Raw genomic sequence first — 26373 nt, 5'->3', positions numbered from 1 at the left:
CTTCTAAGCATTTTGATGATTGGGATCAAATAGATTTGAATATCTCATCACATGTTTAATGTGTTATAATTAAGAGGGTTGGTTTATTGTAACTGTTGGCATGACAGGGAATCATCTGATATTTGATCTAGTATAGTACATATGTCACCTCTCCAGAGTGAATGTGAAATCTTAGTCTTCTTAGATAGTTTTACCACTAAACACTTCAAAATATAACATTTATCTGACAGTAAAGGCAACATGATATGTCTATTTCTCTGTGGCTCTTCATACCTTTTCTATTATGAGTCTTAATGTTTCATCATGTTTGTGTGTTATCACTTTAAGTCATCCTGCACAGTAAAATCCTCAAAGTTATCCTTTTAACCATAATTCTGAGGATTTGTGTGTGAGGTTTTCGCTTGTGATGAATATAATGCTTTAAAACAAAAAAATAATTCTTATGTTTAAAAAATATAAGAACAAAACCTATGTATAACCATGAGTGACTGACTTGTATTTGTGTGAAATTTGTCATGGAGGTGTTTTCACATTCCTCTGAAGGCTCACCGCCTTACCCCTTATCCCTAAAGACATATTTTACTATTTTGAAAAACATGTAAAAATAGTTCAACTAGCCGATCTACATCGTCACGTTGTGAGCTTGTAGATCGGCTATTTGAACTATTTAAAAATATTTTTCAAAATAGTAAAAAAAATATAAAAACGTTTAGGGGTATAAACCGTCCAGCACCTTTTCAGACATTTTATGGTGGGAACCACATACAAAAAAAACACATGTTAAACAACATAGCGTAGAAGGGAGGGGGGACTCCGGGGAGTGCGTGTGTGTGGGGGGGGGACAGATGGGAGGAGAAAAGAGATGGGAGGGGGGTGCATGCATTGCACGCATGTGTCTTCGTCGCTAGTGGGCAGCATTGAGCTGACCCCTGCGCGGTCTGTTTCGCACGCCTGTTAAATATTTTCTCCTGCAAATCTCCACCACCACCTCCTCCTCCTCCTCCTCCTCCTCCTCACCACCAAAACAGAAAACACTCCGAATGGGAAGAAAATATGGACACAGGGAGGCGGGCGGGTGACAAACGACCACAGTTCGCCGTCTTCTACCGAACCAGAGCATCGCACGAACATGGAATTGGGAATAAGCGACGCACGTGGAGAGAGACGAGGGAGCACAAAGCAGAGATAGGACACAACGCTAGGATTCTCGCATAGCGTCCATTCAGAAACACACTCAAGCCTATATATATAATCTTTACAATATTATATGTACTGGACACGAGGCTGCCGTATCATAATATAGACTATTGTCTGCCCTACAACTCGTCTAGAAGAGGCTATTCGGAAACGAAGAGGACTCGGCTAGTCATTTCATGCCATCATCACCACCATCTCCCATTGAACAGAAGATTCAGGGAAAATGAGGTAAGCAACGGGCTTTAGCCCAGCAGCAGCATTGCCAGGTTTCGCGAGAGAAACAAGCAACCCGGTTCCATGAAAACAAGCCCAAAAAGAAGCGACTTAATTAGGCCACATGAGCGATTTAGATCTATAGTCATCAGCTATTTGATAATAGCCGATCTACAAGCTCACAACGCGTCGCAATGCGACGCGTTGTGAGCTTGTAGATCTGCTATTATCAAAAACAAATCTTGGGATTTTATTTATTTATATATATATATTTTAAAAAAAATTTTTAACACAAATCTGGTATGGGGGGGTCCTTGGCACAAAAAAAAAATTAAGATGGGGGGGTCCGTGTGGACAAATACATATTAATGCGCTCCCTGCTTGGACCGACCTATACCGCGTCATGTCAGGGCGCAGTATGAGCGATGCACCGGTTCCTGTGCCTGGGATCTACATGATCCTGGGATCTACATGATCCACAACGTACATAATGATCATTCATTTCACAGCGAATATGCGTCGATATACCAATGCCATGCATGACGAAACGTTGTATTTGACTGTATTAACGGTTTATTGTGCTCTCTCGTGAGGACAATACTTTGACCATCATCAGGCGGACCCACCCACGCACACACCGTGCTTCTGGATGATGAATAGACATGATAGGAATATAGCTTCTTTACTTGCTTATATAATATACACAGTAGCATCAATACGACCGTCTCCATGTAATTTTAGATCTATTGTCATGGATGGACACGCCCATTTTGACTGAATGCAGGATTTAGCTGGGCTAATGTTGTCATGGAAACGACAGCATCACGTATTTTCTCCACCTGTGCTACTTGCTACTCGCGTTGAATGTGTATGATGGAGATGGATGTTGTCTATGGTGTGGATGGAAGGGAAATTGAATGATTGGGGGCTTCAGGCACAAAATGACCCATCTCAGCATTTCCAGGGGAGGAGGTGTTTATTCCGGTGGTTGCCAGGCAGGTTATCAGACAGACGCATGCATTGCACACACAGACGCACAGAGATGCCCGCACACAGATACACATGATCACAGACCATTGTAACACACACACTCTCACACACACACACACACACACACACACACACACACACACACACACACACACACACACACACACACACACACACACACACACACACACACACACACGCATGCAGCCAATGGAAAAAGAGGATGTCTTCTGTCCAAATCCTATAAGTCTGTGTTCTAAATCAACCCCAGCAGGGCCTATGGATTGAGGTAGTATTTTGAGCCCTGCACTGAGCAGACTGGTATGCAGAATGCAGTGAGGCCCATATTCTCTCCAGAGAAAAGTATTGTATTCTACAGAGACAGGGAGAGAGAGAGAGAGAGGGACGGACGAGAGAGTGCTATTAGGGGCAGTTCTTTCCTTAAGCCGTGCGTGTGTGTGCGTGCGCGCACGGGCGTGATCGTGGACATCATACCAGTTGATTGGAGACTCATGACTAATTGGGGGACAAAATCTGTGTTTCCAATGAGACTTGACCACAGTGTCATGGAATTAGGGATACAGCTGTTAGGGTTAAGGTTAGGGTTAGATCAGTTGTGGTTACGGTTAGGGTAAGGGGATATGAAATTAATGTCCCTAAAAGTTTGCAAACCCAACGTGTGTGTGTGTGTGTGTGTGTGTTTGTCTGTGTGTGCGTGTGTTCCTGACAAAGGCCACATTTGTGGGGACGAATGTTTGAAATGAAACCAGATGATTGGGGTCGGCATGTCAAATGCGTGCCAAAATTATTGGTGTCCCCAGTTAGATTTCACTGAAGTTTCATTGGGTTGGAAGTTGGGACTGAGTTGCCAGGGTTTGGGGTTAGGGTCAGGGGATAAATGTGATGTCACGAATAGTAAAAAAAAGTGTGTGTGTGTGTGTGTGTGTGTGTGTGTGTGTGTGTGTGTGTGTGTGTGTGTGTGTGTGTGTGTGTGTGTGTGTGTGTGTGTGTGTGTGTGTGTGTGTGTGTGTGTGTGTGTGTGTGTGTGTGTGTGTGTGTGTGTGTGTCGTTGTCCATGTGACCACCTCCCTCAGAGGAAAAGACATATAAGAGACAGTGGAGCCTCAAGGCTCTGTCCTCCCTAATCTGAACAGCTGTGCAGAATGCTACTGTGCTTTGCTGAGTGCACAGTAAAATCCCTATTCCCTAGTGTTCATTCAATCCTGAGGGTGTAAGACGTACCATTTAGTGTTGAAGGTCCATTTGGGGTCCAATATTACACCCTCATAGTTAAGTGAATGCTTTGGATTTTACTGTTTTAATCTGATCCAAACATCATTCTCATCTGTACTACTCATATAATACGACTTCTAGTAGTCAAATAATTGAAATACGTTCCTGCATGGCGAATTTGCGATAAAATATTTTTCTCTTGTCTGCAAAAGCTCTGCTGCTTGTGTCCCATCGTGTGTGTGTGTGTGTGTGTCTGTGTGTCTGCAAAAGCTCTGCTGCTTGTGTGTGTTTGCGTGTGTGTGCGTGTGTGTGTTCTTGCCAGAGGCAGCTCAGCTCTTTGACTCGGACCCAAAAGGGAAGTCTTAAATCTCCACAAAGCAACAACAAGGTGACTGGTCTTTGCCTTGCAGAAAGACAGAAGATGATCCAACTCAAAGACGTGATTTGTTCAGCCCTGTTGCCTCCTTTGCAAATGTGTGTATGTGTGTACATGCATGCATGCACACACACACACACACACACACACACACACACACACACACACACACACACACACACACACACACACACACACACACACACACACACACACGCATATTGATGTGGAGCTGAGCTATTTTTAACCATGGGTAACATTGGTCTGCATTTCTATAGCGCCTTTATCCCCAGTGCTTTACCATGTGCGTTAGGTTCACACACACACACACACACACACACACACACACACACACACACACACACACACATTTTGCAAGATACCAACCTGCTCATCGGGGGCAGATAGGGGTTCCTGTCCTGCTCAAGGACACTTCGACATGGAGCCAGTATCAACCCGTGAACCTTCCAGTCCCCAGAAACCAGTGGCAATCCGTATTCTGTCTGCTATATGGTGTGTGTGTGTGTGTGTGAGAGAGAGAGACATAGGGAAATTAAAAGAAAGACAGAGCATAAAAAGAAAGATGGTAAAAAAGACAGAGATCCCTGCCGTGCTGTTAATGTGAGAATGATTTGTGAAGTGGTAATTGTGGTGACTCATCATAGGAAGGTGCAGACTGCGTTTTAGGTCAGCCGGTGGCACATAAAACGCTGAGTTATGCGTTTCACTGCAGGCTGACTCTGCTGCCCTCGTAACTGATCAGAAATCTGCTCGGCAAGAGCCAGCGTCAGCACAGTCCAGCAGCAGGCAGGCAGGCCTAACAACGCTATATATCAATGTTTCAGTTTTGATAACAATAGTTCACCAAAAAAAGACAGAAATAAACTACATTAGGTAAAAGAATAAAATAAATAGTCTGAAAGTAAAAAGGGGGGGTCACTCAGTCAAGACAGATTCTGCTAACAGCGGAATCTGTCGGCACCACTGCCCTAAACATGTAGTGTTGTTAGTAGGAATAAACACAGAAGCTCCCGGGAGGAAGTGGACTAAGGAAGGGGAGGAGCCAAACTGAGTTCCTGTTTCTACACAAAAAAGGAGGTAGTGTCACCAGAGGCAAAAACAAAGGAGAACAAATTACATATTTTTTATGGTTAAAGATTGCCCAGATTGCCTTTTATGTGGTTAGGGTCCACAGGGGAGGGGGGGGGGCAGCAACTGAAAAGGCCCCATCACCAAAGGTTCAATGCTTGGACCTGAGGGTTTGCAGGAGGTTGGCCTCACCGGACCTGAGGAATTGGGATGGGACGTGATGGTCAAGAATGTCCCAGAGGTAGGGGTGGAGCTCTGTTGTTGAGGGCCTTGCAGGTGGCGAGGAGAATTTTGAAGTCGATTTCAATTTGAAGGTGAAGTCATGTGATGTAGTCTCTGGAGGGGGTACTGGTGGTTAGGGTTGGTATCCGGAATCGGGTGGAACCGGGTCCAACATTGACGGAACCGGAGTCGCTTCCATCACTTTGGGAACCGTTTCAGGAACCGCTTTTATGGCACTGTCAGAGCTGGCATGTGGACTTCACGTCTGCTATACCATTACAATACTGGTGGTTCTCAAACTTTTACATTTCATGGACCACCATAACTCTGAGAGTGTACAACGGGTCCATTTGGTTCCATTTGTACACTCAGAGTTACAGACCGGTTTGGGTCCATTTGGAACCCCTTATAGGAATCGTTAAAGGGAACCGTTAAGGAATCGGACCATTAAGACAGAGGGAATCTGTTCATATTTTGTGTGTGTGTGTGTGTGTGTGTGTGTGTGTGTGTGTGTGTGTGTGTGTGTGTGTGTGTGTGTGTGTGTGTGTGTGTGTGTGTGTGTGTGTGTGTGTGTGTGTGTGTGTGTGTGTGTGTGTGTGTGTGTGTGTGTGTGTGTGTGTGTGTAAACCTCAACTGTGTACTTACTTACCATGCATATATCATCACCTCCATCCCAGAGTTAAATTAACAGGATTTTATTGTGTATTGTTCCCTTCATATTTCCACACAACCCACCAGCATCATTCCTCATATAGCTGACCAGTTCAAAATCAGGTTCCAACGTCCTTCCTGTCTATTAACTGAACCCCATCAGAATCCATCAGTGTATCAATTGATCTCATCACACCCAAAGACAAAAGCATTGCCAAGTCTCTCTCGCTCTCTCCAATTCACTATTTATGTGTACTGTATCTAGTTCAGTGTAACATACATCATTTATATTAGATCCGTTGGCCATATCTTCTGGCTTCTGTAACTGTTGTCATGAATCAATCAAATTATAGCTTAAGCTTCCATCTATTACACCAACCTGCTTACCTACTGGTATGTAGGGATAGAAGGTAACTAATTACAATTACTCTTGTAATGTGTCAATTTAGTTTAATGTATCACCTTCTTGAGTAGATTTTTTACCAGAAAATGTAACTTAACTCAAGTATATTTTTGATGAAGTATTCTTTAAGTACTCTAAAAGTATACTAATTTCTGAGAGGCACAATCAGGATGGTTTTCTATTTAAGTTTGAACCTCATGTCCTTCATGCAGCCCGTATTCATATGGAAATAAGATGGGGTGTTATAACGGCTTTACTGTGAATCTCTGTCATAATTGATAATGCCAGTCTTGCCCAAATATGGATCTGAAATTATGAATTCACAAAATGTGAAAAATATACACACACACACACACACACACACACACACACAAAGATTTTACTGGCAGTGTGCACAAGAAATTGGTGCTGATCAGTCCAGTGGTTTGCGAGATTAGCCACGGACACACAAACTCACAGACGTCTCTTCTAGACGGTTTGACCCCTAGGTGCCACACTGTAAAAATATATGGCCCAGATGCCACATTGGCCCTGGCACAGTGACATTATTGTCACTAACTGTTACTCTGCTTTTGTACTTTTACTTGAGTACTTGATATACTGTAATATTTCAGTTTCAGCATTTCTACTGAGTACCCCTGTTTAAACCTACTGAGGCTACGATTACGTCCCGTCTGACTGCATTTTAGGAAGTCATGGCATGGTCTTGCCAGAGGCCTTTCTTGTGGGTTTTGTGCAAACCCTCTTTTGGAGACTAGAATGCTCTTTGTTTATTTTCCACACCTTTGCCTGCTGTGGTAAAGCAGCTTAATGGTCTAAGTTTGCCTCCCGGCCAGATGGAGTACGACACGCCACAAGGAAGAAAAACCAAAAGATTACACTACACTGCAGGAATGAGAACGCCAGAGCTATAATCTGCAAAACAAAGGCCTTCCATTGTGGGTTCTTTCTGTATGTTATCAAATGGCTGTGGGTTGTTGATACAGCATGCGGGATTTTGTAATAGTTTGTTATATGATCATTTTGGGAGCAATAGTTTGTTTTATGATCATTTGTGAGCCCAAGCAAAATAATGACTTTGTTTAGCCCATTAAAACCGGGAAAGCAGTTGTTGAGTATTGAGTTATTGTTCTGTCATCTCAAGGGGGGCTAAATGTGTGCATCTCTACACTGCAAACTTCAGTGTCAATCTTACTCTGACACTTAACACTGTAACCTAAGAAATGTGTTTTATGTGCCTGGCTGTGTTCTGTCCTACTGTACTGTATGGTACTGTAAACTACTGACAGCTCCCTGTGTGAGCACTAGTGTTGTGTATCATCCCAACATGCCACACTGTCATTTCCATCCAATGGAAATGACTCCTTGGAGGCAGAAAGAAAAGATCTCCAATCCTTGGAATGGAGCAAGGTGACTGGTCTTGTCTGGTCACATGTTCTCTTCTCTTCTCTCTCTCTCTCTCTCTCTGTGTCTCCTCTCTCTGTGTCTCCTCTCTCTGTCTGTCTCTGTCTCAACACTTCTCTGCTCCCTCCTTCTTTTTCTCTCTGCCCTCCCCATCTCTCTCTCTCTCTCTCCTTCCTTCCCTCCCTCAGTCTTACTGACTCCTTCACACAACTATGGACTTCTAACTGTGTGGATGTCTGTTCCGATAGCTCGGTCACTTTTCGCCTTTTCCCCTGCCGCTCTGAGGATGTCCAGGGAAGGGAAGACTTTCACTGGACGGCAAACTGAGCACAGTGCTGGACATTATGAGTATAGCTCTCCGCTCGGTCGCTCTTGTTAATGCTTCCCTCTGTGCTCCACCATAATCTCCCCAACCTCCTCCTTTCGTCTTGTGCGAAAGTATTCTCTGCTTGTTTCTGCAACTTCACCTACCCAGCTGAAGCAATTCGCCAGACATGTACTCCCTTGATGACTTTGGGTAAGGAAGCCCTGCTCGTCCAATCACGGCTTCTCTTGTTACTCTCTCTCTCTCTCTCTCTCTCTCTCTCTGCCTCATCTTCCCTTGCCTCTCTCTCTCCCTCTCTCCTGTCCTGTCCTGCTGCAGCGTTATGTGAGAAGGAGCGGATTTGGCTTCAGAGTTTTGCGGTAGCCGTTGTGACTGAGAGGGAAAGCATGCGTTGCCTCTTGTCCCGCTGGTATTTATTCAAAGCCTTTCTCGCTCTCTTTCCAGCTGCCTGCAGTAACCACAGAGCTGGAGCTGGTTTTGGGTCTTTAAACAACACACTGTAAGCATGCAGGCAGGAAACACTGTTTTGTCTGCAAGAAACAACACCTATGTCTTCTCTCCTATTCTGTTCCTCTCTTCTATTCCTCTCTCTTCCCCCCCTCTGTACTGTATATCTGTGTCTCTCTGCATCCTTGTCTTCCCTCATGCTTTCACTGCGTTGTTGAATAATGCACCAGGGTAGACTGAGTGATAGAGACAGGAAGAAGAAAAGGAGGGGGGAAAATCCTCTAGGAGTTGTTGACTTTCTCTCTCTCTCGCTCTGTCTTTCTCTCTCTAGCCAGCTGTTAGCAGGGAGGCGTGATTGGTTATTACCTCCCACAAATATTCCATTGGTCAACTCAAATCCTTTCTAGGGACGATAGATTGAGTTCCTCACTTTCTAGTATCACTTTCAGAGTGTGTGTGTGTGTGTGTGTGTGTGTGTGTGTGTGTGTGTGTGTGTGTGTGTGTGTGTGTGTGTGTGTGTGTGTGTGTGTGTGTGTGTGTGTGTGTGTGTGTGTGTGTGTGTGTGTGTGTGTGTGTGTGTGTGTGTGTGTGTGTGTGTGTGTGTGTGTGTGTGTGTGTCCATCAAATGACAGAAGGGTTTCTCTACATAATGATGGCTAGGGCAGATTACAAAAGAGCATAATGATTTGTTGGAGCTCAAACACTGATGTGGCTCAGAGCAGGGTAGATTTGATAACATCAGTGGGTTTTACATCTGCTAGCATACGCTGTTGTAATAATCTACTGTACAATGTCTGTACAGTCTCTTTCTTTCTTTCTTTCTCTTTCTTTCTCTCTCTCTCTCTCTCTCTCTATCTCTCTCTCTCTCTCTCTCTGTCTGATCACTGTTTATGAGGTATAATAACTGATACTGACATGGTCACGTCCATCTCAGACAGCACATGCTGGTGTGTTTTTGCACAGCATGGCTGTAAGAAAATGACTGTTGCTTATTCCGTTCAATGGCTTATCAACTTAACGTGTTGTGACTAGAGCGTCGCCGCAGTCGGACCTGTGTAACCTCGGCTGGTGTTCTGTGTGTACCGCTGTCTCCTCATCTTCAGTTTCTTCTAGCTTTGTTTACCCATTGTCAAAATCCCTCATGATGCCCCCTGTCTCGACTCCTGCGAGTTTTGACCCCCCTTGCCTTTCTGCTGACAGTCTGACCATTCAACCCATTAAGACCTCAGGCCGATTCTACAAATGTCTTCTAAATCCAGAAATTTCAGAAACAGTTTTCTGAAAAACTGTTGTTGCTATAATCATTCGTTCTCAAACTTTTTAATGTCAAGACAAGGACCCACCAAAATGATTTGTATTTGGCCACCGAAAAATATATATCTTCAAAGATTTCCACACTTTTTCATGAATAAAAAAAAAATAGCAGATCTACAAGCTCATAGCGTGGCACTCGGTGCCACGCTATGAGCTTGTATATCTGCTATTTTTGAATATGCGTTCCAGCTGGTCTCTATTTTGTGTGACTGTTACTGTATACTGATGTGCACACTGCTGAACAACACTGTGTGTGCGCTGTGGTGTGTTCTCGCTCTGAAAGGAGGTGGTGTTTCCCTTTAAGGATCAGGATTAGCGTCGGGACGAGGAGGACCCGAGAGCGCCGTGGAGGATGGAGGGGAGGTGGGGGGAGGGGTGGCGGAAAATACATGCTCTCCATATGTGTCCATAGCAATCAGCCCCGAAGGGCCTATTGGCAACTATGGAGTTATGTGATGAATACGTTATGTCACCGCGGGGGGGCCAGTCACCTACTTTTGGTCAGGAGGAGGGGACTGTTTTAGTCGCTAAGAAATAGAGCCTCACAATAAACACTGGCATTATGAACATTGAGCGTTCATCTTCTCGACCTATATTTCAGTATATCAGAAATGCAACTCATGAATCCTTGTATTCATGGGAATTCAGTCATTATTTGACCTAAAGGCACTGCATCCTCATCCATCTTTTAGTAAAGAAGCCCTCCGTCTTCCCTCAGGATTGGCGTTGACCCACTAATTTGATGCGTTTCGCTCTTTTGTGTTTCTATCAAGCACTAATCCCCGTCTCCTTCAAACCCAGTACAATATACAGACATATCATGCATAACGCTTAGGAGAAACATTATGTCAATAAGCACCTGCCACATAGAATAAGCAGCTGCCATATAGAATTCTACCTGTGTTACCTGTTACCTATGCGATTCTTCCTCAATGCGTTACGAATAACCACAATTTGCAATTTAGACATTTAGCAGACGCTCCTGTCCAGAGTGACTTACAATTGCGAAATAAGAGTAAATGGCAGGAACTCTAGTCAACAAATGACAGGGTAAATACTCTTAATAGAGTGCAGCAGAAAAAACAATCTAATGCTTCAAAGAAACCAGGATACCAGGTAAACATCAAAACCTGCATCTGACAACATGCTATATCTATCTGTCACAGAGAGAGCGTGTTAGCATTAGCCTAGTCTGTCATCGACATGTACAGCGGGGCTCTCGGTCTCTCCATCAGCCTGCCAGAGCTACAGGTTAGCTGACACTAATTGTCCCTGACAGTGCGACAGAGAACAAAATCGCTGTTGCCTGGAAGTCTCATTTAACCAATCACTGTTGACAGTAACCTTGGTTTAACCGCTCACCTCTGGCAACCTCCACTAAGTCCCGGGTGGTCTCTTTGGCGGCCGTGACTGTGCGTTTTCTGTACAGTATGTGTTGCTCGCTGCGTTTGAGGTCAGTGCCTGAGGCTAGAGACGAGGCCGAGGGCCGAGGTCAGGGAGCAACATTATTGTGTAAAGAAGTCATGTCAGTAAAAGTACACAGTAACATCCTGAGTGTTAATCTAACTCTGAGAGTGTACAGCCAGAACCAAATGGACCTGTGAGGGTCCATTTGGTTCCATCTGTACACTCTCAGAGTTACGAATGGATAAATGAACACTGAGGATTTGTGTGTGTGTGTGTGTGTGTGTGTGTGTATGCTGTGAATGTGTAAGTGTGTTTCTCTGTAAATCAGTATGACACTCAAGCTAGTGACTTTTAAAGCTATACAGTAAGGTTTATGTCCTCTCCCGACGGAGAGACGCAGATTTCATCTGTAACACTTGACCTGGCTGGGATTATAATCTGGGTATGCCGCGTGGGTAACCAAACATCTACTACCAAGAGGGAGTCCCCACTTGCTTGACCAGGGGAGCTATTGGGGCTTAAGAGCTTCTACTACTACTACTACTTCTCAACCAGTAGGTGTCCTATACTTCTCAATGGAGGAGTAGGGCGATTTCCTCCAACCACTGCAGATGTGCTTGTTATAACATAATATCTCTCTACCATGCAGAGTGGTTAAAATAACGTTAATTTAGAATGAGTCCCGGATTACAGCCTTAAAAAGGCAACCCACTGTGTTTAACAGCGATTGAGCATTGGGGCCCTAACCCTTTATCCATTGCACTTACTGACAAGAGGCGTTTTATCGCAAGCGACTGTCCCATATCCTCGATCATTAGTTACCGTTGGGAAGAAACCTTGTATCTCCATTTTTTTAACTTCTAGTTTTTTCGTAATTGAATGCCCTTCTTTGTCGTACACGAGTGTCGCTCAAAAGAGTTGCGACGTGACGCGTTGAGAGCTTGTAGATCGGCTATTTTCGCCATTTTGGAAACTTACTTTGAAAGTGAAAGTAAAGTGGTTAAGTGTGTATGTGGGTTTCTATACATATTGAACTAATGAAACATTTTAACAAGAGCTTGTGACTAAATAACTACAATGGAGCCATTGGAACACAGGTTATTTTCTCCATTTCCTGCAAAGCAACGTTTTTGGACGTACAAGGTTTCCACCCGACAGCGACGATATCCGTTATGCTGTGTATGGGTGTTCATCCCCCTGGGCCAGAGGGCACCCCAGTCAATATGAACACACCACCGTATGGATGGAACAGTGGCTGTGGTACTTAATTGGAACACCCTGACTAATGCTGCGTAGCTATGGCAACCAACCACTGACTGCTGGGGTGAGTTAAAGGGGAGGGGCTTAACAGCACCCCCATCCACCCCCCCCACCCCCCCCCCCTTCTACACCCCTCACCAAACAGTAGAGCTTATTGGACCAGCCTGTGTGTGTGTGTGTGTGTGCGCGCGTGTGCGTGCGTGTGTGCTCTAGATTCTGGGTGGGGGGTAGGGTCTGTTTGTGGCGGATATGAGGTAATCTCCCCAGGGGTTAACAGTATCGCAATAACACAGGGGTTCAGTGCCCCACACACACACACACACACACACACACACACACACACACACACACACACACACACACACTCACACACTATCATCTGTTTAGCTGCCAGACAACAGGCTGGTCATCATTGTCAGTCATCTCTTTGTTACGGGAATGGACGGATGGCCAGTCTCCTCTCTCTCATACTAGACACTGGATCCAGTGGTGTAAAACTTTCAGAACTGATGTGCATTGATTGTTATTATCGCGTTTCCTTTGCGACGTGAATACAAGTGAAGCGTTCCATGTTTGTGGAGGTCGTTTGTAAAATCCGCCACTCGTCACGATTGCATTTTTCATGTGGAGGATTATGCTGCTTTGAATGAGTTGCAGCGTCTAAGGCTTGTTATAAATACGGGACATAACAAATGTAAGGGATCGAACCAGAAGCCCTCCTGTGTCTAATAGGTTGCTGGTGCTTATCGTTACGGTCACCTCTCTACCAGTATCACCACCAGTATGGACGTCCATCGGCTCCAGGCGCTGCGTTACTGCCTCCCCCAGAGTGTCAGTGACTCAGGGTTGTTCTACAGCCACGTCGCTGCCAGGTTTGTACACATGCCATCCCGGTAAAATCCTCGGTGTTACTTTAACTCTGAGAGTGTACAGAATGCTGTAACCAAATGGACCCGTACATCAAATTGGAGTCAGAGCGGCTGCTAAAGTTTCTGTGTGTGTTTGTCTGTTCCCCAATGACCTCTTTAAAGCTGCAATCCAGAACTCATTTCTTTTTTTAAAGATATTTTTGGGGGGTTTCCTGCCTTTAATGATAGTATATATTAGATATAGACAAGAAATGGGGAGAGTGACTCGCAGGAAAGGTCGTCGGGATCGGGATTCGAACCAGCCTTGGTGCCTGGACCGCAAGGCCAGCGGTCCGGGCCTCCAGAACTTATTTCAACGAATAAAATGTTATTACAACCACTCTGTATGATGAGAATAACTGTCACATCTGCAGTGGTTGGAGGTGGTCTCGGGTAGGACACCTACAGGTTAACAAGTAGCCCTGTCGGAAGCTCATGAACCCAATATCTCTCCTGGCAAAGCAGGGATTCCCTCTTGGTGAGTGGTGGATGCTGAGGACATAAAACGTACAGGACTGCAGCATCAGGCCTCAGGTGATTTAGTACAGAAGCCCTGTTGCTCTTTCCATGCGACTGATAGCTAGAGAGTTTGGGCCGGCTATAGCTCTGTGGATGAAGAGGCTGGTTTATGACCACTTTGTTTCTAGTTTGAGTTTTTTGGCCATTTTCAAGCCTTTATTTGACAGTGGCGCTAGACAGGAAATGGCAGGACATAGAGATACGGAAGGACATGCATGCAGAAAATGGCCTCGGGTCAGATTTGAACCCTGGTCGGCTGCGCTACTGAGCCATAATGGTATATGTGCTCTAGCTCTACCAGGTGACCAACCAGGGCGTGTGAGCAAGACACTTAACCCCTAACTGCTCCCACCTGAGCGCTTATCATAATCATCTGAGCAAGCCATCAGCTGGGTGAAGCTGAAAACAGAATTTCCCCTGCGAGATTAATAAGGTAGATAAATTATATATAATAATAGACATTAATTGCAGTCAAAGCAGTGAGAGATTTTTTACGGCTGGTATAAAAAACTATTGGCCTTTCATGTGTTCTGCTAAATAAGCGAGTGTCTGTTTGGTGTCTGTCACTTGGTGCTGAGAGAGTGTTACCATGAGCTAGTGACACAAACATGCATGTCCGTGACGTTAAGCCAAATGTTTCTTTGTGTTGTTGTTTTCTGTAGTATCAGTACTAAAACACTAATCTGTAATCATAATCTCATGTTGAAATCCAGAATTAAGGCTATTTGGATTGTTATTTAGATAAAACATTTGAATTGGAGAGACATTGTTCTTTTCTGATCCCCTTTTTTTCTTTGTCTTTAAGACCCCTTTTTGATGATGATGATAATATTGATGATGATATTGATGTGTCATAGATCGATAAATGCAGCTAAAAGTAACTTTTTAAAATCTTATGAAATAATTAAAAAATAATTAAGACACAAAAAAGGGGATAATTTACTTGCGACTCATAAAAATTGGTCCGCGACCCAAACATGGGTCCCGACCCACTGCTTGGGAAACGGTGCTTTAGCCCATACACATCAAAACGTCTGCTGTGAAAAGTATCCATCCAGCCTGTCAAAGCCCCTCAACGCTGTGAGCATCTTCTTTATTCTAAAAACACTCTCCCTGCAGTCCTGTACACAGTACACACAGTGAAATTCTCTTTTATTCACTTGCAACTCTGAGAGCGTATACATTTAACCAAATGGACCCTCACGCGTCCATCTGGTTACATTTGTGTACGCTCTCAGGGTTAAATTCACACAGAGGATTTTACAGTGTCTCTGAATAGCCGGGCTCTGGAGGGGCTCTGTACATATTTAATTCACTCCAAGACACCATAGCTTAAGGCTAAAACGACCGACTTTCGGTCCACTGCCCTTCTCCCCCCTCTCTCTCTCTCTCTCTCTCTCTCTCTCTCTCTCTCTCTCTCTCTCTCTCTCTCTCTCTCTCTCTCTCTCTCTCTCTCTCTCTCTCACACACACACACACTCACTCTCTGTCACTCTCTCTCTCTCTCTCTCTCTCTCTGTCCCCTGCCAGAAGGTGGAGGGATGGAAGATTTTTGGGAGATAGAAAAGAGACTGAGAGAGAAGAGGGGAGGGTGTTTTTGTCGCTGGCTGCAGTTCCAGAAGATGCGAGCTGTAGTAGGATCAAAGAGCCGTGTTGGCTGTCGTCTTTTCATCACAGGAGGAATGGAAAAGAGGGGGAGGGGTGATTTATACGGGGAAAAAAGGTTTTATCTGTATGTAAAATATGTCAAATTCCATCAGTAACAGCTGGTTCCTAAAGCTGATCCGGCCCACTCTCTATCTAGGACAGCAGTGGTGTAAAAGTAACTAAGTACATTTACTCAATGTCGAGGTACTTTTACTTTACTTGGGTATTTATTTCCATTTTTTTGATCACTTATACTTCTACTCCACTACATCTGAGAGGCAAATATAGTACTTTTTACTCCACTACAATTATTTGAAAACTTTAGTTACTTTAACACACACTACTAACATACATTAAACACTACAAGCTCGCGATGCGTTGTAGATCTGCAGTTTTTTTAAAGAGATTATTTTCATATTATTGTGTTATGGCTACTTTTACTTAACAAAAAAATCTGAGCACTTCTTCCACCACCACTGTAAGACAGCCAGACCTGCCTGGCCATTTTAGGTGCTGACATTAGGAACGCCATGTCTATTGAATCTCTCAGCTCATAGTGTTGACAGCCAGATACTGTAGTGTACTGTACTTATTAAGCTTTGGTAAAAATCAGCTTATATGAAATGCAATTGATGGTTTTGACTTCAGAAACCCCAACTCCAATGTTGTGACGAGTATATACCTGCATCTGTACGTTTTGATTATTTTTTTAAAATTTGATTAACCACATGAACCCTGGCGTCCCTATTCTGGGCCAAACATTCTGCAAGAATAGCTCATCTATATAGTGCTTCTTCTTCCAACCACTCAAATGTGTACTTCGCATTAACCCATTCACACACACACTGCAACAAGACCATTAACCCATTCACTCCGGGAATTTCTTTGGCTATTCAAAAATAGCAGATGTACTGACTGAGCTCGTAGATCTGCAATAGTTTTTTAAATCATGACAATTTGTGCAAATCTTTGAATATATATATTTTTAAAGCAAAACATTTGTAAAATAATTTGTTCCAGGGACCTCCAGAGGCAAAGATTTGAGTTTAAAAAATGTTGTTTCCAAAAATATATGTATTAAAAGTTTTGCACAAAATGTTCAAGATTTTTCAAAAATAGCAGATCTACAAGCTCGTAGCGCGGCACTCGGTGCCGTGCTACGAGCTTGTAGATCTGCTATTTTTGAATAGCCAAAGTGTAAGATAATTTATAGCTCAAATCTAAAACGAGAGAGGATGCGTTCCCGGATTTGAATGGGTTAACACATGACATGATTTATGTGGTACACATTCATACAACAGTGCCAGGCGCCAGCCTGCTCGTCAGGAGCAGTTAGGGTTCAGTATCACGCTCAAGGACACTTGATTGCTGGGGATCAAACCAGGAACCTCCCAGGCTCTACAGTATGTCCCGAGCCGCCGATTCAATATACCCATAATTAGCTTGTCAATATAATGTTTTAATATGATAATTCTAATTGCAGTTTGAATGCCTTTGACTGATGTACTAGTAACTAGTCTGTAGGTGTTTTATTACAGGCAGCTGGCCTCTTACATCCTCAGCGAAAATAGCTAAATCAATTTAAATAAGCTTAAAAGGATGAAAAATCCATGAACGCCTCAAAGACGCCAATATAACTGATATATAACTACAACCACAAAAGTCCCTTGTTGGCAATACATTGCAGTAGCCTATACTGCCTACATGTTAATCACACAGGATGCATAGTATGTGGGTCATGTATTCACGAACACCATGCTCTTTACGTACGTGCATCAAATATGGCACCATAAAACCATAAACCATTACAAGGCATAAGATTGAGCTTTTTTGCACACAACAAGCAGGAACTAAGAACATAAGCACATTAATGTGTATGGTATTAATGCCATTAAGGCCTGTAGTGCTGCTCTCTCTCTCTCTACCCCCCATTTGAGGCTTAATTGTAGCCCATTCAGCAGTATTCCACTGTACGTTTCTGTTGAAGTAGGTTGGGGGGGTTGGATAAACTCTGCATGGTGGAGCGCCATCATTATATCCAGAACGAAATGGTGGTGGTTCATGGAGTTTGAGGCTTCAGTGACAAAATCTTATTTTGCCAAATATAAATTGCTATATGGGTGTATTTGCAGTCTTATTGTTCTTGGTCATTAGGTTAATTTGTGAAGTATTCACATGCTTCTAAAAAAGGATTTACAGGAACGAATTCCTGTAAATCCTTAGTGTTCTGAACGCCAATACTCCATAGATATTCTAATTATATGGAACGTATGATGCAGGAACCTTCAGGAAAACTTGTCCTTGGCTTGGCATAAACTGCCTGCAAACTGCCGGCAAACTACTACTGGCAGTTTATAATTTGCTTTGTGACCTCTGAGTGCATTTATGTCATGTTGTTGTTTCTCACACTGACTTTGCCGTACATGTAGTTGCATCATGTACACAATCTGGTTTTCCTGCCAAAGTGAAAAGCTATGCTCATTAAGTTTAATGACCTTGCTCCTTTTAGGTTCATGGCAAGCAGGGTTGCATCCCATGCAGAGGCAGCACTCAGAGGGGGGAAACCTTTTCTTAACCACTTTTCTATGATGTTATGATATCTTAGGATGAATGGTACTGTAGAAAAATGTCATAACTCCATCCCGGGTCCGCCACAGCGTAAAACGTGCGCGGATAGGCCTTGTGTTAGATCGCATATTTTAATAGCATTCATCCTAACTAAGATATCATAACATCATAGAAAAGGTAAGAAAAACTTAGTCCCAAATTCTCCTTTAAGCCATATATATTATATACTTAGTTGTATAGTACAATAAATAGCCAACAAGCTCACGTGTCACATCGCGACATAATGCGAGCTTGTAGATCTGCCATTTTTGAAATACTAGTAGAGGTTCGGCCCTCACCGCCGAGCCGACTCATGGCGGCAAACATTATTTATTTTTTTTGTCTGACGTCATGCATGACACACGCCTTATTTGGGTGTAGCTGCAGTGGGAACTCTATACCGTATATGGTTATGTATGAGTCATAGTGAACTCTATATATGGTTATGTCTGAGTCATAGGGACGGGGCGGTGGTCCGCCCGCCAGCCCACCTATTAACCAGTTTTAATATAGGATGCAGAAATTGCCCTGAATAGGGACACCAGGGTTGATGTGGTTAACATACATTCTTTATTAAATTGTGATATTATCAAACATATGAAACATGTCAGACAGTCTACATTTACCAGAAGGAAATGTATTTGTTTAATTCAGTCGGACCAGAAGCAGGGATACAACATATCCCCACCGGCGATAAACATGGCAGAGGCATGGATTCAAACTCTGAGCTTACCGCACACACCGTTTCCTGGACCAACAGGCACCCCGCCTCCCGCCCAAAGCGTGCTTACTTTGATGACATGCTAATAGCCAATAAAGTTGGCTCATACTGTTTTTAGTCTGTGTGTAGGCCTCAATCCCTCCCTCTGTCTGTGAGTGGTACTTTCCCTGTGGAGCAGATTAGAGGTCTTGTAAGAGAGTTAAGTCCTGGTTAATTTAGATTTAAGGCTGCAGTGAGGTAATAATAATCTGCCAGCGAGGCTCTGTCTGTAATCCAGCTAGTCAGACAAAACCTCCTCCTGCTGGCGACTGTACCCCTGCACCCACCCAAACACACACCCAAACAGGCACACACACCCAAACACGCCCACGCCCTCACCCCTTGGCACACAGCCCTATATCAGAATGCCTAGTGAACCCTATTGGGTATATCAATCTCCTATTGAGCTCTATAATAACAGCCGTGTGTGTGTGTGTGTGTGTGTGTGTGTGTGTGTGTGTGTGTGTGTGTGTGTGTGTGTGTGTGTGTGTGTGTGTGTGTGTGTGTGTGTGTGTGTGTGTGTGTGTGTGTGTGTGTGTGTGTGTGTGTGTGTGTGTGTGTGTGTGTGTGTGTGTGTGTGTGTGTGTGTGCGTGCGTGCGTGCGTGCGTGCGTGCGTGCGCTGCCTTCTCTGTTCACTAATCTGGTCTCCTGCTAAAAATAACAGTGTCTCTTATTTTGGGTGTATGCACTGTATAGGGACCATAATATACATGTGGGAGTGTATAATAATATGTTGTGTTCCTCTTCTCATCCAAGTGACTGTAGCTCACAGCAGCATAGCTGCACAGACTCGCTCTCCCGAGACAAAACTGAGGCTACGGTACATCCACACTAATATATGTTTTCATTTTAAAACCTTTAACTCTTACTACGTTTACGGCTAGTGTACACACTACCCCGATATTTTCAAACCCATTAACCTGAGACTTTTGAAAATGTTGTTTTTGTGTTACTTTACTAGTCCGGACGGATGGAAACGAGACCTTCTGAAAACAATGACGCCTGGACTGAGTTATTGATTTTATAAAAGGATGACTAAATATGGCAACATGAAATCATAGACACCTCCCAATTAAAGCAGTGTTTAATAATAATTTAATTACAACTGAATTTACAAGAGTATTTTCTACAAGAAAGTAGTCCCTGACTGCCTGCACAAACCTTGTTTGTGCAGGCAGTCAGGGACTACTTTCTCCAGAACGTTTAGATTTGTTCAGTCTCAGTCTCTCAAACTCGATTCATACCTCGTTGCACGGCGGTGTCGCTTGTGGAAGATAGCAGACCTACATGCTCACTACACGTTGTGAGCTTGTAGGTCTGCTATTTTCGGGGCGCCACACCGTCGTGCGACGGTGCATGAATTAGGCATCATTGTGTAGCTCTGTCTGCTGCCCTTTTGCTGTCTCTAATACTGGCATAGAAGTCTCGCAAGATGTCATTAAAACCACACCTTTGATGTTGTTTGAACATACACCGTTTTCCTGACACCATTCATCAAAGCATTTGACGGCCCATAATGGTGTTGTTCGCTTCACTCCCCCAAAGTTCGTCGACCTCATCTTTTCTGCAGCTCTGCGTTTCATCCTTTTAAGGAAGACATTTCCTCAGAGTACACCTGGGGTACTATAAAGACACTGACCCAGAACAGACAGGAGGGAAAATTCTTTGTTGCTGCCCTACATGCCAGCAGACATGTACGAGCAGTAAGTAAGCAAGGTTTCCCCAGAGACATCGCTATATCCATTCCTCCATACTGTAGCTAAGGCTCCACGGAGATCAGAGTTGTTGTGGATTTCACCTTGACCTGCCCAGTGTGTGTGAATAGTCATGTGATATGCGTTTTCAGGTGTGTTAGTATGGAAGGAGGTTATTTCTTCTGAAATCTTGCTAAAACACGCGTGCATGGATGGAGATCGATTTCAATAAAAAATCTATTAGTACAATATTTTCTACATTACAGTACAGTATATTGAGTTATGGAAGATAAATCTTTCTGTAGATAACTTGCATGAAGTTCTTTTTTTTAAAAGATATTTATGGGGCTTTTCTGCCTTTTATATTGATAGTAAAGTGCAGACACAGGGAGAGAGTCAGGGAGGCAGCCAAGGTTGTCAGGAATCAAACCTGCGACTCGCTGTCAGGCTGTATTAGAGCCTAGGTATGCGCCTTAAACACTAGGCCATCGGCGCCACATGAAGTACATTTGTATAGCCTTTGACCCTGAACACCTCCACCTGCAGTAACCTGTAGAGTCTAGACATCATTGTGAGTCTTTCCTCGACCTTGACAATCAGTTGTCAGCGACAGAGTGATGTCATAGCAGTGTATCGCCTCTATGGAGATGAGATAAGTGTCGTCTGAAGAGGCCGTGGCTTATTTACCAGACAGTGCTGGCATTGAGTTACAAGCCTCCACTTACGTGTGTGTGTGTGTGTGTGTGTGTGTGTGTGTGTGTGTGTGTGTGTGTGTGTGTGTGTGTGTGTGTGTGTGTGTGTGTGTGTGTGTGTGTGTGTGTGTGTGTGTGTGTGTGTGTGTGTGTGTGTGTGTGTGTGTGTGTGTGTGTGTGTGTGTGTGTGTGTGTCTCTCTCAGTGGTGGAAAGTAACTAAGTACATTTACTCAAGTACTGTACTTAAGTACAATTTTAAGGTACTTTTACTTTACTGGAGTATTTCCAATTTTCTGTACTTTTACTTCTACTCCACTACATCTCAGAGGCAAATATTGTACTTTTACTTCACTACAATTATTTGAAAACTTAAGTTACTTGTTACTTTGTAGATTATTATTATTATTACAAAACCACTTATATACAGTATATATACTTGAAAATAGTCGATCTATTAGCTCACAACGTGTCACGTTGTGAGCGCTGTGAACTTGTAGATCTGCTATTTTCAAAGGATTTTTATACATTTTACACATTTGAAAACTTGTGAAATGGGACCTTCTGCATAATGAGTACTTTCTACTTTGGGTACTTGATACCAATACTTTTGTACTTTTACTCAAGTAAATTTAGAATTCCGGACTTTTACTTGTAACAGAGTATTTCTACATTCGGTATTGACTTTTACTGTAAGTAAAACATTTGAGTACTTTTTCCGCCACTGGTATCCATGCATGTGTTTGACGAGTAAGTAAGTGCATGCTTGCATGTGCCAATCTGTGAGCACAGACAGGAAGTGGAGGTCATCTCGGTTTTACGTTTCTCCAGTTAGTTACTGTCCAGGGATAAATGAAAGGCTGTAATTAACACCCCCCACTCTAATGGGAGCTCCATTGCCTGTCTGTTTGCTTTCAACTCCTCATTGTTGTTGAATAAGAGGAAGTGATTTTAGGACGCTGGTTAATTTTCTTGAAATTAATTGATACATTTAATATGAATTAATTGATGTGGCACCTGCTCTGCTGAGCGCTGGCGCTGCGCTGTACCGCTGTGTCACAGTGGATGCCATCGTTCATTAATTATTCACTCTGTGTATTACTCTTTCCACAGTTGTGACAATGAATAAGTCATTAATTTAGACCCAGACCGATATACAGTACATTGTATTGGTTTGGCAATTATGCAGCTGATGTGTCTCTCTTTTGGGCATGTCATTGTAGATCAGCCTTTTTTTTTTTATGTGTGAATAGGGCATGGGTGGTTAAATCACATTTTCTGCAAAGATCTGTACTTTTTGTCAAAATAGACTATCTATAAAGCTCACAATCGCAATGCGTTGAGCTTGTAGAACGAATATTTTCAGCGCGGGACACCGTCGTATCGTACGACTAAGTATGAATCAGGCTTCATCACAGTGTAGCTTCGTGATTCATCAGTTGTCCAACGTAAATGAGTTCCTGCTGACAGTGCACTTGAGTCAAAGCTATCCATATCCTCAAAGGTTTGTTTTTTGAGCGATCAGTAGTTTTATCACAGGTAGAGAGAGGGGGAGAGAGAGGGAGAGAAACGGCAAAGCAAATCAAAACTGCTGTTGTGAGCAAGAGGTGCAGAGCTGTGCTGAATGACTGGTGATTCATTCGGGTGCCTTCCATTGAACCAGCAGCATTAAAACAATTACTCTGGCAACAAAGGCTAATTGCCATGGCAACAGAGGCCCTGTCCTTGGGTACCACCCAGAGGGGATCATGCCTCGTGGCCTCCCCTCGCCTCCCCTCAACCCCCATATCCACCCACCATCCAACCCTCATCGTATGTTGCCAAGGAAAGATCACACACACACAGGCTCCCCTCACCCAGCTTAAAACCAGGTTATTGCTAAATGGTGCAAAAGCACTTTCACACACCAAAGACAGAAGGCCTCAACCTGCTCATCGGTAGCATCTGGATGTTCAGTGTCTTGCTCATGGACAAGTCAAGTGCTGAAGCCTAATTTTGTATAGGGAGTGCAGTGGTGTTACTGATCTTCCCTGGTGCGATGGAGTATAAATTACTTAATTTATACTCTGTCACCATGTCTGTTAACCCATTCAATCCGGGAACGCATCTGTGTCATCTTAAGATTTATTTCGCTATAAAAAAATAACAGATATATAATATAAGCTCATAGCGCGGCACAGAGTGCTGTGCTATGAGCTTGTAGATCTGCTATTTTTTTAAACGAACATTTGTAAAATATTGTGTTCCAGAAGCAAAGATTTGAGTTAAAAATGTAAAAAAAAAATACAGTATGTATTCAAAGATCTGCCCAAATGTTAAATATTTTTCAAAAAATGCAGATCTACAAGCTCGTAGCGCGGCACCGAGTTTTTGAATAGCCAAAGTATAAAATAATGGTTATAGCTCAAATAAAAAATGACACAGATTTGTTCCCGGATCGAACAGGTTAATAGACTGAGCAGGGAGGGAGAACATGCAGACATGACAGGGGACGGTGCATAATGTAACCATGTGTGGTCACGGCTGTGCTTGCTGGATACGTGGCCTCCTTTCCAGTATGCTAGACATGGGTCATTTGACATGGGTCAACGCCTCCTTCACCTCCTTCTCTCTCCAACTCTCTTTCTATGATCTCCATCTTCCATAAGCCCAATTCATACTTTGTTTGCATAACGGCGTCACGTTTGGCAAAAATAGACAACCTACAAGCCCACGACAACAACGCGTCGCATCCGCGGCGCGTTCTGAGCTCGCTACTTTAGGCGCGTGACGCCATCGTGCGATGGAGCATAAATTAGGCATTACTCTTTCTCCTCCTTCCCTTCTGCCAACCCTCTTTTTTACTCCCACTGTGTGTCTGAGTGGAGGTTAATATCCTATAGTTTAGGAAGGCAAAATGCAGGGTTCACTGGCAGGGGAGCAACTCGACAGCTGTGCGTAGTACAGTATAATGCCCTTTTTCCCAAAGCAATAGACCATTGGAAATCAGGTTTATGTTATGCTCTCTTTATGTCATCAAACCAAACTTGCTCCTCTCATAAGCCTGTCTACTGTGTGCATGAACAATGCATGTATTTTCTTATTGATGCATACTGTGAGTTGGATGTGGGGCGGTTGCTCATGAATTTTTAAAGACGCATGCCTATAGAATATCAGGGCGGAAACGGTCCGGCATGCTGCGGGTTGTTTAGAGCTTTGGTGACTGGGAGTGGGTGCGTCTAGGAACCTCAGGGAAACGCAGCACTGCCCAAATAACAGGTCGGCTATGATTCATGGGAGCATTCCTCACAGCCGTGTGGTGACCGTGCTTAAATAGCCTGTACAGAGCAGGGATGCATTTCTGCATCATTTATTAGCAACATTTATTTTGGAATTTATTCCATATTTGTCATTTCACTGTTGTGGGCTAGCAGCAAAAAAGATTTCCCTGAATTGTACCTAAAGACAGACAATGTTGCTATTAACCACTTTCAACCTGGCATCATACGATGAAGTACAGTGTAGGATCTTCAATCTGAAGATTTTATTTATTATTATTTATTTATCTGTATTGTATTTTTCACCAAAAAACGCTGTGTATTTTCTGATTGAAATATTATGGTCTGGTGTAGTGGTCAAACTTGGCGTTCCTATTACATACCATGTAGTCCTACTGACCTTTTTTCAAATGACATACATGTACAGTATTACACACTGTGCTATCATCCACTGTACATCAACTATATAGAGCTACCAGCGTGCCGTTTCTCTGCTTCTCTCTCTCTCTCACCATTCCACCATCCTTGGCTTGCATTGTGTTTCTCGGCGTCCCCCAACCACTGAGCATGTGAGCTTCTGTGATTGTGTTTTTTGGCAGGCATTGCTAAGCCATCTAGAACAGGATTTGTTTGATCTGTTTGTCTTCATCTCTGTATCTATCTCTGTGTACCCTGTCCCCGCAAAAGCAGACCAAGCTCACATATCATATATATACTGTATTGTCTGTATAGAACAAGGATCATGTTGGTTGCTCATCCCGAACAGGACTAATTTCTCGATAACAGTCCAGTTTGGTATGCTTCTGTGTGTTCTCGTTACCTATCTTGCACTATGCTAGCACTGCCGAGGGTGTATAGTGTGTACATTATATGCTGCAATCTTATTTTTTTATATATATATATATATGATATATATATATGTATATATATACATTGTTTTATTTTTCTTTGATGATAAACATTTCTTGTTGCCTTGAATATGATGTCTTTCCATCATGCTGCATCTACTGTACTTTTGTTTCTCCTTGTCCTGTAACCTGTTCTTAACTGCTGTACTGTCTTTGGCGCCTGAATTTCCCCTGTGGGATCAATAAAGATCTTATCCCATCTTATCTTATGTGCATAGACTGCATGCAGCCAAACGCAAGGCCAAACTCCAAAGGCAGCGTTATCAACTTACAGTAACAAAGCTCACTTTAGCACATCATTGGTGATGTATATCACTGTAGCCCAATATAAAAGGATGAAAGAAAACAATTCTCCCACTATATACCCTGAAGAAATGTTTTCAATGTACATTGTAATATTTAGGCTATATTATGTAGGGGCCCGTTTAAGAGATAACTGATGATTAATTTGACCAACTGTCTGAAAGCCTGCCTGTGAAATTGCACAGTGAAACTACGCTGTAAATAGACTCTGTTTTGTTTTTTTTAGCTTGAGAAGCAGCTGTAATGTTTTAACAGCTCTTATGCCGCTCGTGCCCGGTTTATATCTTATCATGTGACCTCATCTCCTTCAGTTATTGGATCACATTTTGTACTGCAGGTGTGCACGTGTGCGTGTGCATATGCATATCCTACATAAATGTTTCGTTAGGTTGTCTGCTTAGTACAATAACCCTTTTTTGTAGAACCACAACACTTTGCTCACATTCACGCTGTTTACTACAGTTGTGTTTGCCTGTAATGACAACACAGCAGCAGCTACGTTCCAGAAGACGTGACGAGGCGAGGCTTCTCCTTATGTGGTTCTTCTCA

General features: G+C 43.3%; 1 protein-coding gene across 1 annotated transcript in view; it reads left to right on the top strand.

Moving 5' to 3' along the window:
• The first annotated feature begins 7967 nt into the window (after positions 1-7967).
• Positions 7968-26373, top strand: part of evla (Enah/Vasp-like a) — a 47044-nt gene continuing 28638 nt past the window's right edge. The window contains 2 exon segments of the mRNA XM_080413288.1: positions 7968-8295; positions 8548-8602. Of these exon segments, the coding sequence (XP_080269414.1) occupies positions 8157-8295; positions 8548-8602 (194 nt within the window). The 5' untranslated portion in view covers positions 7968-8156.

This window comes from Gymnoscopelus braueri (assembly GCF_963280865.1).
Source record: "Gymnoscopelus braueri genome assembly, chromosome: 19".
Lineage (NCBI taxonomy): Eukaryota > Metazoa > Chordata > Actinopteri > Myctophiformes > Myctophidae > Gymnoscopelus > Gymnoscopelus braueri.
Note: the sequence above shows the minus strand (reverse complement) of the source record. Positions and strands in the feature narration are given on the sequence as shown.